The 21,025-nt window shown below is 38.3% G+C and overlaps 1 protein-coding gene across 2 annotated transcripts in view; it reads right to left on the bottom strand.

Annotated features, from left to right (window-relative positions):
* LOC127418999 (kelch-like protein 17) overlaps positions 1 to 21,025 on the bottom strand; it is a 35,882-nt gene that overhangs the window by 13,122 nt on the left and 1,735 nt on the right. Inside the window, exons 2-5 of one of the 2 annotated variants that reach the window (XM_051660012.1) lie at positions 6,871 to 7,132; positions 5,931 to 6,002; positions 4,263 to 4,384; positions 3,551 to 3,772 (exon numbers count right to left, since the gene is read on the bottom strand). In XM_051660012.1, coding sequence (XP_051515972.1) covers positions 3,551 to 3,772; positions 4,263 to 4,384; positions 5,931 to 6,002; positions 6,871 to 7,084 — 630 coding nt within the window. In that variant the 5' untranslated portion in view covers positions 7,085 to 7,132. The remainder of the gene's footprint in view (positions 1 to 3,550; positions 3,773 to 4,262; positions 4,385 to 5,930; positions 6,003 to 6,870; positions 7,133 to 21,025) is intronic. The other variant, XM_051660013.1, reaches the window with a different exon arrangement.

Here is a 21,025-nt window from a genome sequence, read left to right as displayed (position 1 = left end):
GGAAAGAAAGTCATATGGGTTTGGAACAACATGTGTAAATGATGACATATCTTTGACATATTGTGAATGACCCATCAGTGTATGTTTTCCAAAGAAAATAAAAAATCATTGGAATAATTAATTGTTTTTTTAAGAAAATCACTCCTCCGAAACTAAATTCCTTGCATGCTGAATAATTTTCATGATCCAATCAGTTTCCGATGGATAAAGTCAAGTCCTGCCCAACGTTTATTCTCTTTAAATATCCGTTTCTCTCTGAAATAAGTCTGTTGGAGCAGTAAAATGGTTTGCAAATGCTATTTCATGTTAACTTTAAACATAAAAGGTTCACTCAGTAATTTTTCCTTCATTTAAACAGTATTACTACTAAAGAAATGAATAGTAACTTTGAAACATGTATAAAATCATGACTACTCATGTGAGTTGAAGAGTTCAGTCATATCAGTAACCTTATAAAAGCGGTTTTATTCTACACGGGGCAGGGGCCCACCACCTAGTACCACCTTGGTCGAGTTTCCAAGCAAGCCGAGCTGATACTAAATGTGATGTCAAAAACCTGCAGATCACTGATTGGTCAGAGAAAATCGTCACTACCAGCATTGTTATAAGCCAGATGGCAGGTTAGCTTACCCTCGTGCATTGTCTTCGAGCTAACACAGTGATGTCCTCATCTGCGCTTTGGTGTATGATTTCCCAAACTCTCCTGTTTTTTTTGTTTTTTTTGCCTTGCTGCCGTCAGCCTCTTTTGAAACAAAGTTTGTCGTCTTGCTGTGAAAAACAGCCACATGCCGAGAATCAAGAACACCATTCCTTCGATATTCTCCATTGCTCCTTTTTTGTGTGTTTGTGTCGCGTTTAAGATGATGTCACAGCAGTAAAGGTGGTGCAACTATGACGATCAGCCTATAATCCCACCCACATTGAGGCGGCACTAAACTGCAGTGGAAAAGCAATCTCAGAAAAGTAAAGCGAGCAGAGTCGAGTCAAGTTGAACCGTAACGTGCAGTGGAAAAGTGCCATTAGTATCACATGACCAGCTGAATCCTACTCGCTTAATCCCAGTAACTGCCCTGTTATCGGACACTTTCATTCATGGATTAAATTATTCATGGCTCACTGTACATACTGCAAAGTGAATTTCTTCAATGGCATTGGTAACTGAAAACTACTGTGTTTGACTGATGCAGCATCCAGGCCACTAGGTGTCAGTGTAAACTAATGTAAGCCACTTCGACATCCTTCAAAAAATTACTGATTGCACCTTTAAGGGTCTTCACATTAACAAGTGAAGTGTGATGGTTTTTAATTTAAAATACTTTCTTCTATCCTTTCTTAATGTGCAGAGAGACAACTATAAGTAAGCCATTCTTAAATGAACTTGGAAAAATGTAAATATTGTGACGTTTTCAAAACTCTGTTTGTTGGAGCAGTCTGACAAGTCAACTTGTGGCTCAACCAATGGAGTGAGTTTGGGTCAGTACTAAAGTACATGTTTGTCCTTTATTATTTCTGGAATTCCGCTTAGTGTTGCTAGTGTCACAGAAATCACACACTTTTAAAGCAGACCTTTGCGATGTGATGTCAGAGGCTTGGGTTGATGCCTCCGAGGTTATTACACATTTTTCAAGGCCAGATTTAACCAGCCAATACATGGAGAGTGGTATTAAGAATTGCAATGCCAGATATTCACCAAATGGCCAGCTCAGCTGCTGCGAACAGTGTAATAGCATCACACCACCAGCCTTAATCCACAAACAACTCTCTGCCTGCCTTGCACACTGCACAACAACAGTCTCTTCAGCGTCCCTGTCACTGTTTGCTTATTTGTGACAGAGGGCACAGTTGCCATGGCTACAAGCAAACATATGTCTCTCAGGTCATCAAGCTTGAAGCTACCTTCAGAACCCAGTGGGCATAGACACAAATAGGAGCCACCAACAAGCAACAGCTGTTGAGAGAGAATCACAGGCAGAAGGAGAGAACAGCTGTCATCAGTCTCCCCACTCGCTAATAGTTCTCTCCAGTCAGTCTCTAAACAGCAGGGGGATTTCATAGAATCAAGCAACCTCTCAAAGCAGAGACACAACTGTTACAGCACCAGCACTCAGATTATTCAAAAGAACTCGCTTCTGTGACAAGAGCGGATTAGAGCTGATGAAATTAGTGTTGTATGAGAGCGGGGGCTGGTTTCTTTATGTTGTCACTGCATATTCAAGCTGATGATTGAAACTGTACAGTACTGTAGAAACCTCAAGGTGACACAAGGTGCTGATGCAGAGAGCGTTCATTTCAGTGTCACTGCAGTGCAACACATTCTGACATATTCACTTAGACGAGTCAGAGAAGAGCCGTTCTGCTTCTTAAAGACGGTGAGGGTGGTTTAAACAAGAACTCCCAGCGATCCTGCAGAGAAGGTCAAGTTGGTACTAGGGTTGTTGCAATAGTAAAATGTCGGTAGTTGATCCCAAAACCAGAAATTTCATGATTCTTGATTCCAATCGCGATATCACAGTAAACGCTAATATGCTATTGAAAAAACAAACTTTTACTTAAAAACTATTTTCATATAAATTCATATGAATATGAATCTATTAAAAAATATTATATTATATTTATTATAACATCCCTCAAGTATTTCTCATTTAATTAAATTAAGATCAAACAGTGTGCAGGTACCAAACTGAATCTAAAGATATTGCAGTATGGTGGTATCAACTTGGTACCAAAGTACAGATCTTCTGACATCACTAGTTGGTACAGATCATTTTATCCTGGGGACTGTGTTAAAAAACAGCAAGGTTTCCCAGATGACAGATCAGCTCAGTCACAAGAAGGCGGAGAGGGCGGATCAGGAGATTCTGTTTTTAAAATGCTCAAGGCCAATGTGACAGGAAGTGGTGTCAGTAACATATATAATTAGACATCTGCAGCCAAAACCATTTTTCTCTGAGGATTGTTATGGCTCTGCTCCCCAGTACTAATTTTACAGGTACAATTTACACCTCTCTTTTCTATATCCTCAATAAAACAATTCTTGAATAAATTGATAATTATTTCAGCTTGAATTTAAAATGACCTAGGGTGGTTGGAGAGATAGTTCACCCAAAAATGAAAATTCTGTCCTTACTTACTCATCCTGTGTTGTCCAAACACATATGACGAGGAACACAAAAGGTAAATTTTTAAATTACATCTTGGCAGCTCTTTTCCATATAATGAAAGTGAACTAGGCCTGTCAAGCTCCAAAAAACACCATAAATAACAAACTTTTGTCTGTTCCTCAAGCAAAGCTGACATATGACTTCAAAAGACCCATGGATAACTTTTATGATGCTTTTATGGTGATTTATTTATTTGCAGCTGGGAAAGCAACAGTCCTCAGTTTCAAAAGAGCATACAGTATATGATTAAAAATCCCCCTTTTTTGTCCCACTGAAGAAAGAAAGTCATACTGGTTTAGAATAAAAACCGGGTGAGTAAATAATGACAGATTTTTCATTTGTGGATAAACCTCATTTAACCTCCTTACTGTCCAAAAGTTTAACCTCACCTGTTTCAGAGGTAGCAGCATAAACTCCTCAGTCTTTGACACCTCCACAAAATGCTGCAGGACATACTTATGGGCCGACTTGAGCAGGTCGCTGCAGGAGTGAGTGTCTGCAAAGCAGCGGATACCCAGGCAGTTGGAGGGGTCCAGCTGGCTGAGGAGGAATTTACAGCAGGCATCTCTCACTCCATTGAGTTGGAGGAGACTAGCTGCGGGCAGGAGGGTCTGTTTGTGGTTTACACACAAGATAAAGCCAGAGTCACTCATTTATACAGCAAGAGTGGCATATACTGTATATGTAACATATCTATCTATACACACTCATACATACTGCAAGAGCGAAATTAAGTAAAAAAATAAAAAAATAAAAAAATAAAAAAGTAAAACTGAACTGAAAATGAATCTGAAAATCTTTGAAGCATACTTTATATAATGAGACCAAATAAAGTGTAAACTTTTGTAAACTAGCTGCCGTTTTTTTGTTTTAAACACACATACAGTACACATCTGCTGTTTTGAAACAGCACAGGTCTCAGAAGACTGCAAGAATTTGCAAAGATGCAAATTCTAAGTTTGCACAAAATATTTGAAAATACCATCTTGCTCAATGTCTCACTGAGCAAACAAGATAACAACCTGATACAGATGCAGGGTCATTGCGAATATACAGGCCTGAACATATAGAATGCTCTTCAAGTCACTGAAGCTGACGTACCTGCACGTTTCCTTCCCCTACTACAATCTCAGCAGTGTAGGCGTACTGCACCAGCTGCTCTAGGGCCTGAGGGTCAATGTCATGCAGGGTCACGTGAGTCTGATGGCTCTCCGACATCTCATCTGCAAAGTTACAACACACACACACACACACACACACACACACACACACAGACACACACACACACACACACAAAAGGTCATCTTAAACAGCACTGTACTATAAATGCTTTTTAAGAACAATGATAGATTAGGGCAGGGGATGAGATGGATGGATGGGCTCTCAGCTGGGCTGAGAAACCAAATTCAAAATTTTACCTTAAAGGGATAGTTCACCGAAAAATGAAAATTCTATATATCATCTTTATGATATCCCAGGTGTGTATGACTTTCTTTCTTCACCAGAACACATTTGAAGAAAAATATAAAAATATCTTAGCTCAGTAGGTCCTTAAAATGACAGTGAATGGAGATTTCTCTTTTGAAGCTCCAAAAATCACAGACAGTCAGCATAAACGTCATCGATACGACTCCAGCTATTAAATTAATGTCTTCTAAAGCAACACGATCACTTTTGGTGTGAAAAAGATCAATATTTAGTTCACTTGCATTTTAAGGACCTACTGAGCTATATTTTTTTTATTTTCTTCAAATGTGTTCTGGTGAAGAAAGTAAGTCATACACACATGGGATATCATGACGGTGAGTAAATAATGAGAGAATTTTCATTTTTGGGTGAACTAGCCCTTTAAATATTACCAAAATTTGAATTAAATTTGAATTTTAAAGTCAGCAGATTTTAATTGTTTCCTTGGTCCACAAGAGAGTGCAATGAATATATAAAAACCATTCAGCACTGTGTTAAATTATTGCAAAGAACTAGAGCTGGGAAATGTAATGCGTTAATTTGTGATTAATTTGTTTTGTTTAATGCATAAAAAATTAAAGCAATCAATGCAGTATCCGTGTTGCAAAATGTGCATTTTTTGCATTCAAATGTGTTTTTTTTTCCTTTCTTAAATTCAATGAATATTCGAATGTCGAATTTTTAATTGGACAACAACTAATGGATAGATGGATGGATGTGCAATGAAAGTGAACTAGTGACTGAGGCGAACATCTCCTTTAGTGTTCAATGAAAGGAAGAACGTTTTATGGGTTAACAACAACACGAGGGTGAGTAAATGATGACAGAATTTACATTTTTGGGTGAACTATATCTTTAAATTTGATTTTCTCACTATTTTAGACAGATCTTGCACTCTGATTACTCAAATAATCTTTTCATATTTTGCCTTGACTTGTCTGCAGTTTAAAATTCTATGTAGTTTTATTAGAAGAAATAACCTATTTATGTGTTTTAAATTTGCTGGTCTAATAAGATTCATTGGAGTCTTACTCAGTGAAACACTCTAAGCTTTAATGCTTTTATTTTTCATCATACGGGTGGCAGACATCTAAAGAAAATATGAAAAAATAATATTTGCTGTAATTCTCTTTTAGAAAAATGCAGCACACTCATTGTCAGTACTGGTGTTTATCTCAGTTAAGCAACTTATGTAATGACATTTATAAGTAGTTTAAAGTTGAGACATTCTAAGCAGATCTAGTGTATGGTAAGTTCAGAATAGTCATGGCTTTGATCAGCCCACACTGTCCTGACACATACCATCATACTCTAGTCTGAGGTGCAGGGGGATTGACGAGCAATAGGAAAAACCAGACACCTTCTGACCTGAGACTGGGACAGGGAAGAGAATAAAGCACGGGAAAAACAACAGGACATGACAAAAGGCAGGAAGGAAATGCTTGAAGTTGAGGTAATGTACACATAGGAAATAAACACTGAGGTACACAATACACTTATGTTTAGGAATCAACGTGTAACTCAAATGTGACATGGACATTTTTTATTATTATTATTATTATTTTAATAAAAATAAAGGGATAATAATGTAGTCATTATCACAAAATAAACCCATACATAGGTGATCAGGAATATCTTGTATCTTGCTGAGGGGGCTTATTTTGCAATAATGACTGGCTAACTATACATTATCCTACTTATTACAAGGCTACGTATCAAGTAAATAAATAAATTGCCATGGAGCATTGTTTTGAGTTTTAAAAACAAATATTTGATTATACGAGTAGAAAGAGACCACAGAAAGCCACGAGACACAAGAGCTCAATGTTGAAGACTGGTTGCCTGGGACAATGGTCAGATATACAGTTTAGTGGTCATTATATAAAATGTTTGACCACACCGTTGCAACTGAGCAATCAGAATCAAGTATTCCAAAGAGCTATGTAATAAAAATGTCTAGTTGAATGGCCTGAAAAATTAGATCAAGTTAATTTGATTTTATGGCAATTTGTGAACTGTTCTGACTACAGTAATGGGCCATGTTTTCATGGATGGGACAGAAAGATGTGTGTAGATGTACATGCAGAAGCAAATCTGAGAGATGAGATTCCGAAAAAGATGATTAGTCAACAAATTAGAAGGCTATACAGTACATATGGTACAAAAGTTTTCTTTTTGAGACATACTGGCGGTAACACAGTGCTTTCATTCCTTAAACTGAGCAATGTAGAATATGACCTACTTGTAAACATGGCATGGAAGTATGGACTGCAGGAGGCCAGGACCACCTTGTGTGCCTTGATCTCCTTGTTGGCCACATGGAGCACGATGTCGCAGAGCAGGCTGCGCTGTCGCATGCGGTTCATGGACACGAAGGCGTCGTGGTAGTGGCGCTTGGAGTTGTGCGAGATGCTGTGGCCATCTCTATTGAGCAGCTGCATGCCCCCCTCCATCATGCCGGTGCTCTCTGAGGCCTGCTGGTGCCGGGGCCTCACTCTAGGAAACTGAAGACAGAAAGCCACATGTGAGAAGAGTTGAAACAGAGACTCAGGTCATTCTTTAATTTAACTTTTAGTCTGTGTCATTAGCCTTGAGACAATCTACAGGTGCATCTCAATAAATTAGAATGTCGTGGAAAAGTTCATTTATTTCAGTAATTCAACTCAAATTGTGAAACTCGTGTATTAAATAAATTCAATGCACACAGACTGAAGTAGTTTAAGTCTTTGGTTCTTTTAATTGTGACGATTGTGGCTCACATTTAACAAAAACCCACCAATTCACTATCTCAAAAAATTAGAATATGGTGACATGCCAATCAGCTAATCAACTCAAAAGACCTGCAAAGGTTTCCTGAGCCTTCAAAATGGTCTCTCAGTTTGGTTTACTAGGCTACACAATCATGGGGAAGACTGCTGACCTGACAGTTGTCCAGAAGACAATCATTGACACACTTCACAAGGAGGGTAAGCCACAAACATTCATTGCCAAAGAAGCTGGCTGTTCACAGAGTGCTGTATCCAAGCATGTTAACAGAAAGTTGAGTGGAAGGAAAAAGTGTGGAAGAAAAAGATGCACAACCAACCGAGAGAACCGCAGCCTTATGATTGTCAAGCAAAATCGATTCAAGAATTTGGGTGAACTTCACAAGGAATGGACTGAGGCTGGGGTCAAGGCATCAAGAGCCACCACACACAGACATATCAAGGAATTTGGCTACAGTTGTCGTATTCCTCTTGTTAAGCCACTCCTGAACCACAGACAACGTCAGAGGCGTCTTACCTGGGCTAAGGAGAAGAAGAACTGGACTGTTGCCCAGTGGTCCAAAGTCCTCTTTTCAGATGAGAGCAAATTTTGTATTTCATTTGGAAACCAAGGTCCTAAAGTCTGGAGGAAGGGTGGAGAAGCTCATAGCCCAAGTTGCTTGAAGTCCAGTGTTAAGTTTCCACAGTCTGTGATGATTTGGGGTGCAATGTCATCTGCTGGTGTTGGTCCACTGTGGTTGAAAACCAAAGTCACTGCACCCGTTTACCAAGAAATTTTGGAGCACTTCATGCTTCCATCTGCTGACCAGCTTTTTAAAGATGCTGATTTCATTTTCCAGCAGGATTTGGCACCTGCCCACACTGCCAAAAGCACCAAAAGTTGGTTAAATGACCATGGTGTTGGTGTGCTTGACTGGCCAGCAAACTCACCAGACCTGAACCCCATAGAGAATCTATGGGGTATTGTCAAGAGGAAAATGAGAAACAAGAGACCAAAAAATGCAGATGAGCTGAAGGCCACTGTCAAAGAAACCTGGGCTTCCATACCACCTCAGCAGTGCCACAAACTGATCACCTCCATGCCACGCCGAATTGAGGCAGTAATTAAAGCAAAAGGAGCCCCTACCAAGTACTGAGTACATATACAGTAAATGAACATACTTTCCAGAAGGCCAACAATTCACTAAAAATGTTTTTTTTTTTAAGGTCTTATGATGTATTCTAATTTATTGAGATAGTGAATTGGTGGGTTTTTGTTAAATGTGAGCCAAAATCATCACAATTAAAAGAACCAAAGACTCAAACTACTTCAGTCTGTGTGCACTGAATTTATTTAATACACGAGTTTCACAATTTGAGTTGAATTACTGAAATAAATGAACTTTTCCACGACATTCTAATTTATTGAGATGCACCTGTATATGCTAGTGCACTTCTAAAAGTTGACAAAAGTATCTTTTAGCAGATATATTAATTTAAAATTCAATGGTGTATAGATTAAATTACCTTGACGTCAAACAGCTGGCAACCGTGCTTTAGCAGCAGCTTTTAATGGTGGATATGAGCAGTGCTGCAGTTTTAATAATCTTTAAAGCATTATTTAATGTAATAATGTTAATAAAAGATATCGTAAATAAATATCCATGATTTACAGTAAAGAAATATAAAACAAGTCAGCAAAGCAAGTTTTAACTTTGTTCAACATGCCTGTGTCCGACACAGAACAGGTTAATGAATACAAATCCTTACAAATTTTACACACTTCTAAAGCCTGAGAAATCTGGCATATAAAAATAAAAACTAGCATGAGACATGCAATATGCATCTTTACTGCTTAAATTATTGCTCCACATAAAATAAATAATAATATTTTACTTCAATATCATCATATTTAATTTGCTGTGCTGGTGGAGACAGGATCCTGTTCGTCCTGTTAGATTACACATGGTGGTATACAATCATCGTTAGGGATGCACGGATCCCACTTTTTCTCTCCTGATCCCTGAGCTCCCGGTATTGGCCAATCCTGATCTCGATCTGGTACCAGTGTTGTTTTTTCTTAATCAGTTTAGAATAACTATACCTCACTGTGTGGAGCTGATTGGGGTACTCTTTTATATGAAAAGATACAGAAACCTCACAAACTGCACATTATTTAAATATAAATGTGTAACCTATTAATAAATAATTTATTGTTATTTAATTTATTATACTGGATAATGCAGCAGCAAAATGATCCGTCCTTTGACAGTAATGACCATGACAAACACACAGTATCGAATTTGGATCGGGCTCACTGAACCGATATCCGATCTGGTTACAACTTCAGTTTTGGAGCTGATACAATCCAGGTATCAGATCGCTGTGTCCCTAATCATAGTTAGATCATATTAGACCACCTATCTGTCACAGCGATTTCACTTTGGAAATTAAAAACAGTCACTTTCCAGTCATGATTAAGGTTTGTGTGATTCCTTCGTGAAAAGTTTAAATCTGCCAACAGCAGCAACAGGATAAGTGTTTTTTTTTTTTTTTAGAGCAGACATGTAAACAATGACAGTGATCCATGAAATATTATAAATTATGACAAATCCTGAGTTTTTCCTGAACCACCAAATACTGATGGATATTTAAAGAAGCCAAAATCTCCAATTATTAGCACTATTTGGTAGGGCTGGGTGATTTTGACCAAAGAAAATGTTTTTACACAATTCAATATAGATATTTATCACGATATACATTTTATTCCATTAATAGGAAAGCAAATGCATTCCACATGTTTGTTAGACCACAAGAATTAATGTAAACATAACTTGTTTGTTTATAAGTAAACTCCAGAGGGTAAGCTACCTGAAAAGTATACTCAGTTTATGATTTAATCCTACATAAGGTGTGTGACCACTTTTCGATTAGATTTCACCAATTTCATCATCTTCAGCGGACTTTGATTCCACTGAAAGACTTTCTTGTGATGCTCCAAACTCCAGCTCAGTAGCTGGCGGTAATGCACAATAAGCTGGTTTATTGGCGGTTGGCAATCATCACAAGAAGAAATACTTTCGTACCTGTGACAACAACGGTACACAACCGCAAGTCTGCTAATACTTACTAACCAGCTGGTTTCATGACTATGATTTAGTTAGCTAGTTGTGTGTAGAACTTTGCCGAACTGCTTGTGTTTTTAGCAAAACGTGGGCTACCAGATCCGATTGTCTAGATGTGAAACATCGGCTAAATCGTCGACTCAAAAGTTTATCATCGATACTGAAAATTTATTTTTCTGATAAAACGATATTGATATTTATCACCCAGCCCTACTATTTGGGAATTTTAAGATCAATCTGTGGTAAGTTCCCATTGAAAACTGTTTTTTTCTGCTGTGGCAAAAAGAACCCGGAAGTGCTGGAGTGTTTGTGTGTAAACTGTAACTTCATCTATATCTTTGTCCAATTAAATGCTCTCTAGAATGAGAATGTCCCTCTCCCTTACACTGCCTGCTTCTGACAAGAAGCAAATCATTCAGCTCGTTTGAGATGAGCAAGTTGATGAGATGAGAACCGGTGATCACCGGCAAGTGCATGCCAGTTAGAAAGCTGTCTGACGTCATGACTACGTAGGTCAAAAATATTCTCGCTGGAAAAACCGACTGCGACGCCTCGCTTCAAAGACTGCAGTCGCCTCGCTGTCGGTTTTCCCCGGATGTGCAAACTGAAATCACAATGGGGAACGACTTGCTGACGACACGGCTTAATGCTCATTGGCTTAAACCACCATGATGTGGGAGTCACGTGGTGCCATGCAAGGGTCGGACGTGTGAACGGCGAGCTCTGCAGATTTTGCTAGTTTTTAATACTTTTTGTGTCATAAACCGGTGAGATTCAATACACCCAGTTCCATAACTGTTCTATGAAGACAATATGTCAAAGAATTCAAAATCCTCAGGCTCTGGAGACATTAAAAGACACTTGCTGTAATACGTCAATCGATCACTGCCATGGAGATTAAATCCTCTAAGGTGGTTACAAAAGTGTCAGACGTCGAGAAACGGATCGATTATCTGGAGTCATCGGAGAGGGAATTAGCTGCTAACCCGCTAGCGACCAAGACAGACTTAGAGAATCGTAGACGGCGAAACGATATCCGTATTGTTGGAATTCCTGAGAACGAAGAAGGCCGAGATATGGTGAAATTCCTAGACGAGCTCTTCCCGAGTCTGCTCGACATAACAGGCCATACGCTGGAAATCGAGCGAGCTCACAGAGTTCCGGCTCGGAGATCCGCTGAGGGAGACAGGCCCCGATCAATTCTGGCCAAATTTCTGAGATCATCCGATAAAGATCTCATGTTACATGAGACGAGGAGTAAAGGAAGGCTTTCTTGGAAGAACCACAGCATTTTCTTGTTCCCAGATTTTGTGAATTTGACAAGAAAGAAACATGATCAGTTCAAGGAATGCAAGAACTCTTACATCAACGGAAGGTCGCTTTTGCACTGATGTTCCTGGCCAAATTGAGAATAGATACTAAGGATGGCCGAAAAATATTTACAAGCCCACAGCAAGCGATGTCCTTCATAAAGTCAGTGGAATGAGTAAGTTATTGTGTCACACTGTCTATGCAGCCGAGTGGACCTGACTGAACATTCACTTGACCGTCCGAGGAACTGAGCGCCTTCTTTGTTTCTTTTTGTGCTGGTTCCGCCTAGCGGCTGGAGTATGTTTTGTGGAGTAACACTCCTTAAGGACAGTTTGTGGATGAATCTGCATGTTCTTTGTGCTTATGCCTCCTATTGGGTGGAGTTTGTTCTGTGGAATATTTCTTGCAAAGCATTGGAGTGATTAGGGCTTTTTTTTGCACTCATGTAACAGCCAAGTGGACCTGACTCCCGCCTATTGGCTGGAGTTTGTTTTATAGATTATTTTCTGTTGTGTAATTCTGTCTCACAAAATTTGTATAGAAGCACTAGACTTGAGCAATCTGATGGCAAATTTGCCGCGGAGACTCTCGTAGGCGTACATGGACTGTTTGAGTTTAGAAGGATGGACGCTGGTTGGCGCTGTCGTGTACGGGGTTAATGCGCACATTTTTATTTTTCCATTTGTTTGGTTCGGGGGGAAGTTCAGGGTTTGATTGTTGCACTAATGTTGGAATGTGGTCTTTATAATTTTATTTTTTTACACACAATCTATTTTTTCTAATATGTCAAAATGTCAAATGTTAATATGAGCTGTCTTTCTCCACGTGGAATGTGAATGGATTGGGGCACCCCATAAAAAGAAGGAAGGTTATTTCTCTTCTTAAGCGTAAGAAATATGATAGTGAAACGCATCTTTCCCCGGAGGAAGCTAAAAAATTTGGGAAAACAAGGGGTGGACATGTTTTCTTTAGTGCTGGCTCAAGTAAGAGCAGAGGAGCCATTACACTGATAAGAAAACCTCTACAATTCAAATGTCTCAAACAGATTAATGATAAATTAGGAAGAGTCATTATTGTTTTAGCAGAAATTCAGGGCAAAGGTTGATTTTGGCTAATATTTATGCACCTGACGTTGATGATCAGGGCTTTTTTATAGATCTTCAAGGTATGTTGCAAGCCGCTGGTACTCCTCATGATATAATATTGTGAGGAGACTTTAATCTTTTGGTGGACTCAATCCTTGATCATAGTGAAGCAAAAGTGTGTAAGCCCCCTAGAGCAACATTGGCGCTTCACGGGATGTGTAAAAATCTTGGTCTTACAGATATTTGGAGACTTCTGAACCCATCTGATAGGGACTATAAATTTTTTTCATCAGTCCATAAGATTTATTCTAGAATAGATTTTTTTTTTTTTTTTCCTCATTTCATCTGTTGTTGATTGCTCAACTGGAAATATCTTAGTCTCAGATCACGCCCTGGTGAGTTTAGAGGTGTTGCCACATATGGAGAAAAAGAAATCATATAGTTGGCGCTTTAATGTATCCCTTTTGCAAAATCCTGAATTCCAACAAATGTTAAAGGCTGAAATCAATGTTTATACGGAGACTAATTGGTCCTCAGTATCCTCTGTGGGCGTGGCTTGGGAGGCACTTAAGGCGGTTCTTATGGGTCGGATCATACAGTATGCCTCATTCATCAAAAAACCATAAGCTGAGAACTCGTGGAGTTGGAAGGGAATATTAAAAATGCTGAGGCAGAACTGAAGCGCCAAACGTTGTATGATGGCCTCAGAGAATTGACCCGATTGAAATACAGATATAATACTATTTTGTCGCGGAAGGTGGAGATTTGGCTGTTCAGGGCAAGACAGTCATACTTTGAGTTTGGGGATAAAGCAGGGAAGCTTTTGGCTAGATATATAAAGCAGAGTCTTTTTCTACCATTCCCTCAGTGAAAACTGCTAGTAGTGAAATATTTACCTCTGCCATTGATATTAATAATACTTTTAAAGAATTCTATCTTGATCTCTATAGTACCACATCTTTGTCTACTGATGAAGATATTAGAAACTTTGTGGAACCATTAGATCTCCCTAAACTGACGACTGAGCAAAAAAATTCTCTTGATTCTGAGATAACCTTAGAGGAGCTTGACGAGGTAATTAAGGCCTTACCTACAGGCAAGACTCCGGGGCAAGACAGCTTTGCCGCTGAATTTTGTAGATCTTAAGCTACTGAACTGGCTTCACTTTTGTTAGAAGTTTATACGGAATCATTAAAGAAAGGAAAGCTTCCGCCAACCATGACACAAGCCTGGATCAGGCTGATTCTTAAAATGGTCAAAGATCAAGCAAGTGTAAGAGTTACCGTCCAATTTCCCTGATCCAGCTAGACGTTAAAATATTGTAAAAAATTTTGGCTAACCGATAAAGTTATGACATCTCTTATACATATAGATCAGGTGGGGTTTATTCGGGGCCATAGCTCTTCTGATAACTGTAAGGATAAGGTTGGCTGAGTGGGATCCATTTGTGGATATTTATTAGAGGGGTTGCTCAAATAATTCAAACAGTATTCTTTAAACGTAGTCAGGTCACAGGCGTGGGTCAAAAGACAGATAAATCGGTCCTCAGGCAACAAATCCAAAAACAGTAATCCAGAGACTTAAATCCAGCAAATGTAAGCAATGGTCATAACAATAGACAAAACAATGGCAGAGAAACAACGCTTAGTAAGGCAGATAATTGGCAATACTTCGCAAGGTGATACTGTGGGCATATGGCTTATATACATGGAGAGTGTCCAAACAGGAACTGATGTGGCAGGAACAGGAAGTGACAAGAGTTCAATATTCAGGTGAGTTCTCCCTCTGGTGGATGGGAGCCTGTTCAGACGTTACAATAACAATAGGCGTTTCATCAGTATCATGTGGTCAGTGGCGAATTATCAGACTCCGGTCGCTGCCATCTCACTTGACGCCGAAAAGACATTTCATATGGTAGAATGGGATTATCTTTTTAAGGTTTTGGAAATATACGGGTTCGGAAATACTTTTATTGAATGGATTAAGCTACTTTATAATTTAATTATAATTTTTAAATTATAATTATTATAATTTTCTTTATTTATCACACATTATACATTTGCACATATACAGTGAAATTCTTCTTTTTCACATATCCCAGCTAGGCTGGGGTCAGAGTGCAGGGTCAGCCATGATACAGCACCCCTGGAGCAGATAGGGTCAAGGGCCCAACAGTGGCATCTTGGCGGTGCTGGGGCTTGAACCCCCGACCTTCTGATCAGTAACCCAGAGCCTTAACCGCTGAGCTACCACGGCCACGGTACAAACGGTACACACGGTATAAACGGTACAAACAAACTGATTAATTTCAGATTATTATACTCTGGATAGGGGTCCCCATTATTGTTCTGTCTTGACCTGGAACCATTAGCAGCTGCGATAAGAAAGGAGGAGGATTTTTCAGGGGTGATGGCGGGAGGTGTGGCACATAAGCTTTTGCTTTACGCAGATGATATTTTGTTATTCGTCTCCGACCCCACTAGATCTATGCCTTGCCTCCACAGGATTATTAATTCCTTCTCTTAAGTTCTCAGGATACAGAGTCAATTGGTCTAAATCCAAAGCTTTGACTCTGACAGTGTACTGCCCAGTAACGGCTTTTTTAACCGGGAGCCTTCCAGTGGCCCAAACAGGGTATTTGGGCATTTTATACCCAGCATATTTGTGTGATTTAGTTAGTTAATTTTGACCCTTTAATAAAAAGGTTTTCGAGTGATGTGAGTAGGTGGGCTTCATTACATTATCTTTGATTGGGAAGGTTAATGTTATTAAAATGAACTGTATTCCAAAATTCAACTACCTGCTACAGTATCTCCCTGTAGATGTTTCCCTCTCTTATTTCAAGCAATTGATAGCATAGTGAAGAGCTTTATTTGGAATGGTAAACATCCCAGATTTCATTTCAACAAGTTACATAGGCCGATTGACAAAGGTGGGCTAGGCCTACCCAAAATTTTGTTTTATTATTATGCATTCGGTCTTAGACATTTGGCTCATTGGTCACTTCCACCTGAGAGAGCCCATCCCTGGTTTTGTATTGAACAGGAAGTCCTTGCCCCTATTTTGCCATTGCAAAGCCTTTCTATTAAACTAACCGGAGAAGTTAAGTCACACCCCATTATCTCGCATTTGCACGCGGTTTGGACAAAAGTGTCCAGAGTGTTTAATTCGAACATTTATTTTAACGTAGCCTCGAGCTTATGGCTGAACACAAAATTACGTATTAATAAATCCCCTTTCTGTTGGTCAGAGTGGATTGTGAGGGGGGTTACTATACTCAGTGACCTACACTACCGGTCAAAAGTTTTGAAACACTTCCTCATTCTTTATTATAATTTTTTTCACATTTTAGAATAAGAGTAAAGTCATCAAAACTATGGAATAACATAAATGGAACTATGGGTATTATGTTGTGACTAAACAAAATCCAAAATAAATCAAAACTGTGTTATATTTTAGCATCTTCAGAGTAGTCACCCTTTACCTAGAATTTGCAGACATGTACTCTTAACATTTTCTCAGGGATGCTTTTTAAACAGTATTTAAGGAGTTCCCATCTATGTTGGGCTTTTCTTTATTATTTGGTCCAAGTCATCAATTTCAAAAACTTTTTTTTATTTAATTACATTTTAGTTTTATAATGAAATAAATTAATATGGTGGCACAATTATATTTTTGTCTACAAAACTAATTTCAAACATTTAAGCATAAGCTTTCAGATCAAAAGATTTTTAAGATCACGAGAAACATTTCAGTCAAGTGTTTCAAAACTTTGGACCGGTAGTGTATATGGGAGTGGAGTGTTGAGATCTTTTGAAAATTTGGTTCAACATTTTAAGATTCCCAGATCTCAGTTCTTTAGGTATTTACAGCTGCACCACCTGTTCTGTACTATTTTTGGGAGTAGTATACACCCCCCTAAAGCAGCAGATACTCTGCAAGTGGTGATTAATGCTTTTGGAAAAGGTCATGAGGCCTCGGTGTATTACTACCTGTTAATTCAGAGTCTGGGGGACGGAGCTTCGTCTTCTCTCAAGAGATTATGGGAGAAAGATTTAAATTTGGTATTGGAGGAGGGAGTGTGGGTTAGGATTTTAAAAAGCATCAAGTCTACATCTTGAGACCCCCTCTAGATTGTATAGGTTGGGTCTTAAAGACACACCCACCTTCTGGTGGTGCCAATCAGAAGACGGGGACACAACACATGCTTTTTGGGGATGTGTTAAGATCCAAGAATTTTGGTTGAGGGTTCAGAGCTTTATGTGTGAGGTATTGGACACTCAATTTTCATTTTGCCCTGACTCTGTATCCTGGGTGATGGGATGGTTATTAACAATGGGGATAGATATTTAGAAAGTTGGGTCGGGGTCATGATTGGCAGAAGAGTCATCCTCAGGGGATGGAAGTCGGCTGAGGCACCCTCGTTTAGGTGAGCGTGGTAGCGGCCTTTGAGGAGGTGATTTTTATAAGGCTGGGGAAATGAGATTTGTTATTTGGCTTTTCTGGAGGTTTCTTGGGGAGGGGCTGTGGAGAAGGATATGTAGTTTAGTTGGGTATGTGTATTATTGATGTTGTTTGAAAGTATATCTTTTTTTTTTTATCTTTTTTTTTCTTTTTTTTTTCTTTTTTTATGTTCTAGTTGTTGGTGACCACAGTAGTGAGTGTTTGTGTCGGGTGGGGGTGGGAATGTTCGGGGGAAGGGGTTTAATGTGAATAATTGATTCCGTATTTTATGTTGTGTTTGTATGTTTTATGATTGGAATCAATAATAAAACTGTCAATAACAAAAACCACCGTGATGTTTTGTTCTCTTCTGAAATGTTTGATAGTTTAACTCTCATATCATGTTTTTATGTGTACAAATTATGTGTGAATATTCCCAACAATCTGACAGTGCGATCTCTGTATGGGATACGTGATTGTTATCATATTTGGAAAATATCTAAAATAAGTGTCTTTAATTAACTAAAAATGGATGAAAAAGACAGCTTTTGGGGGAATTAAATAACAGGTACATTGGGTGACTTATATTTGTTTTATATAATAGCAAACAATATAAATTAGAAATACTTTATCAGCAACCAATTACATGAACGTGAATCACATGATAGCCTTTAATCTCACAGGTGGCTGATTCCACTACGAGAAGTTGTCTGACGCGACAGCGCTTTTTTCACTCCTGGCCTGACAGCAGCCACCTACTCTCGGAGTGGTGGTGGTGTAGTGGGCTAAAGCACAAAACTGGTAATCAGAAGGTTGCTGGTTCAATCCTCACAGCCACCACCATTGTGTCCTTGAGCAAGGCACTTAACTCCAGGTTGCTCCAGGGGGATTGTCCCTGTAATAAGTGCACTGTAAGTCGCTTTGTATAAAAGCGTCTGCCAAATGCATAAATATAAATGTAAATGCACTCTCGTCTACTTTCAAGGTGAGGCATTTGGCATCTAAATGAGCCTAATCTTCATTGCTGTGACGTAAAAATAAAGGCTATTGGCTATTTAAAAAAAAAAAAAAAAAAACGTCCTGTTTCAAAAGGAAATCAGCACAGGAAAATAAACTGCACTCGTCAAGCAGCTTCATGGGGTGTTTAAGAGCTCTCATCCAAGCTAATGCTATTTTATTAATCAGCCTGACAGTGAGACAGATTACCGTCAGTGTGCATTACCGTTACTAGTCTTTTGAGTCATTTGCCATGCTGTAAATCAATCTTAATTTGTTCATTTGTTGCTTTCTTATGTTTTACCTTTTCCTTTCATCCTGCAAAGTCATAATGGTGGCTTTCAACTAGACTCACTGGCATTTTGAAAAAGACTACAGAATCTTAATAGCTCTCAAGCATCAAATATCATGAAAAATATCACTTCACAATTAAGAAATTTTCATTCTTATTATGCATTTTCAGTCTGTGGCAGCACAGTAGTTTAGTTAAAGCATAGGTTTTGCTGCTCAACAGTCAGTGGCCCTTCCTGATTGGCCCGAGGCCTCAAAAGCTTTTTAAATTTGATCTTGTGTGTACATACAGTAAAGACTCAGGCACACATAAACAGCAGCAACCCAATGCATAAATAAATAGGCTGGTTGATTATAAGATTGAAAATCTGTTCCAGTTAAATGGACGAATGGTTTGACAAAGCCTGGGTCGTCAGCCAACAAGCTGCGCACATTCAATCCTCCATCTACAGCATCACTATAGAAACCATGGTGCCCACGGTAATGTGCTGGTATCTGTCATACACTTTAGTTTGAGTGGGAAGATTGGATATGTGAGACATTTAAAGGAGGGTGATAAATAGCAATCCAACTTAAAAATTTACAAAGATGGACTTCTCCGGGATAATCGTGGCCCAAAATAAGTGTTGCTGTGAATACGCTAATTTGGTTTAAAATCAAAAGAATCAAATATTGATCGAATAAAACGTTCAGCAATGGGATGTTCTGGTAAATAAAGCGATTATAAGACACTGTTTTCCTAACAATACCACTTATGTTCCCCAAGCAGTACTCATGTTACTTCAAATAACAGACAACAGGTGAAAGAGCATGAAAAGTACTTGGAGTAATGGGCTCAGTATTACCGCCAGCAGCCATGTGGCTGCCCACAAAATGGCATTTGGGTTTTAGATGTATAAATCTTGTAGTCATACAAAGCAAATACTGTGGTTTGAAACCCGAGGTCACTAATGAATTGTTTAAAATGTGCAGAAGTGATGTAACTGCTGACATTTGTCATTTGTAGTTTGGCGAGGGCAGAGGATTTGATTTCTACTGTTTGTCCCCTCAAAACAATAACAGCTTTACTGCTTAGAAAAATGTGTGTTATGAAATACATCAGTATCCTTGATTCATTTTAGACAATTATGTTTTAATCAGAAGATGCTCAGTTAAAGAAGAAAATTAGCTTGTCCTGACGTGACGCTCATTTCCCCCCCGGATCTATTAAGTTATTAAAAAATACATAAGAAATGCAATTCACACAAAACAATTACTTGAATACACCTCTACTATGATGAACAAGTTTTTAATTGCTTCCTCATAAGTTCAAAGTGGTGTAGCCATCAAGAGACAGTAAATAAATAAATAAATAAAAAGGTCTCATTAAAAGCTGAAAATCTTGAAAAAAAGAAATGGTTTGGAAAAGTAAAATAGTTTGAAATAATGCAAAATAGTTTGGAATAATTTTGCATCATTATGTCTTTAAAAAATATGCAGTGAAACAATTTTGTTTCAAAAATATTATTAATATATGGAAAAAAAACTTGGTCAACCAAATCAAAGTCAAGTGTAATCAACATATAGCCATTTTGTTGTCAGTAGCCAAGCTGTGAAATTAATGATAAACTTGCATCAGCTCTCGTATATTCAAGGTGCAAGGAAAGTATTTGAATACTTTTTACTTGATGGTTACAACACTGGAATTTTTTACAACAAAGTGTTGTAAAAACAAGTGTTTTAACCCTAGATGCATATGTAATTTTGATATGGGTCAAAAAGACCCAGGTGAATTTTAGACGCTTAAACTACTTATGTTCAAGAAAATTAACTGTCATTATAATTTTATTAATAATTAAAAGTTTAAATGGTTGATAGATATTTTATTCAATTCTGAAGAGTTTCAGACATTGAAAATGAAGTTGAACTTTTGGGTGATGGTGTAAAAAAGGCTAACAGAAATATAGGCAATTTCCATGTTGGTGGTAAAATATGAAAACTTTTAACAACACTACCCACACAAACACATATAAGCACAATAGTTATACACTTGTAAAATTATAATCTTATGTTCTCTATATTGCTATTACCTTATATTTCTGTATTACTCTATGTAGCTATATTTGTTGTTTGGAGTGGTGAAGGGTAATGAAAAAAGACACGAAGAAAACTCACGTGGTCTAGGACCTATAAGCATTGTGCTTTTACCGTGAACTAGGCATCTAACCTTAGGTTGGTACATGGCTGTCCCTGTAATATGTATAATGTCATGTACTTTGGATAAAAGCATCAGCTGACTGACAACTTTCTATACTTGCATACATATAAATATAAATGTGAACATGGTATTTAACATATACATATTTTATTGCACAACAGATAGAAATTGAAAACAATCAATGTATTAATGTATTAATGTATTA

The sequence above is a fragment of the Myxocyprinus asiaticus genome, chromosome 28, assembly GCF_019703515.2.
Source record: "Myxocyprinus asiaticus isolate MX2 ecotype Aquarium Trade chromosome 28, UBuf_Myxa_2, whole genome shotgun sequence".
Lineage (NCBI taxonomy): Eukaryota > Metazoa > Chordata > Actinopteri > Cypriniformes > Catostomidae > Myxocyprinus > Myxocyprinus asiaticus.
The sequence above is the reverse complement of the archived record's forward strand: the minus strand, read 5'-3'. Positions and strand labels throughout refer to the sequence as shown.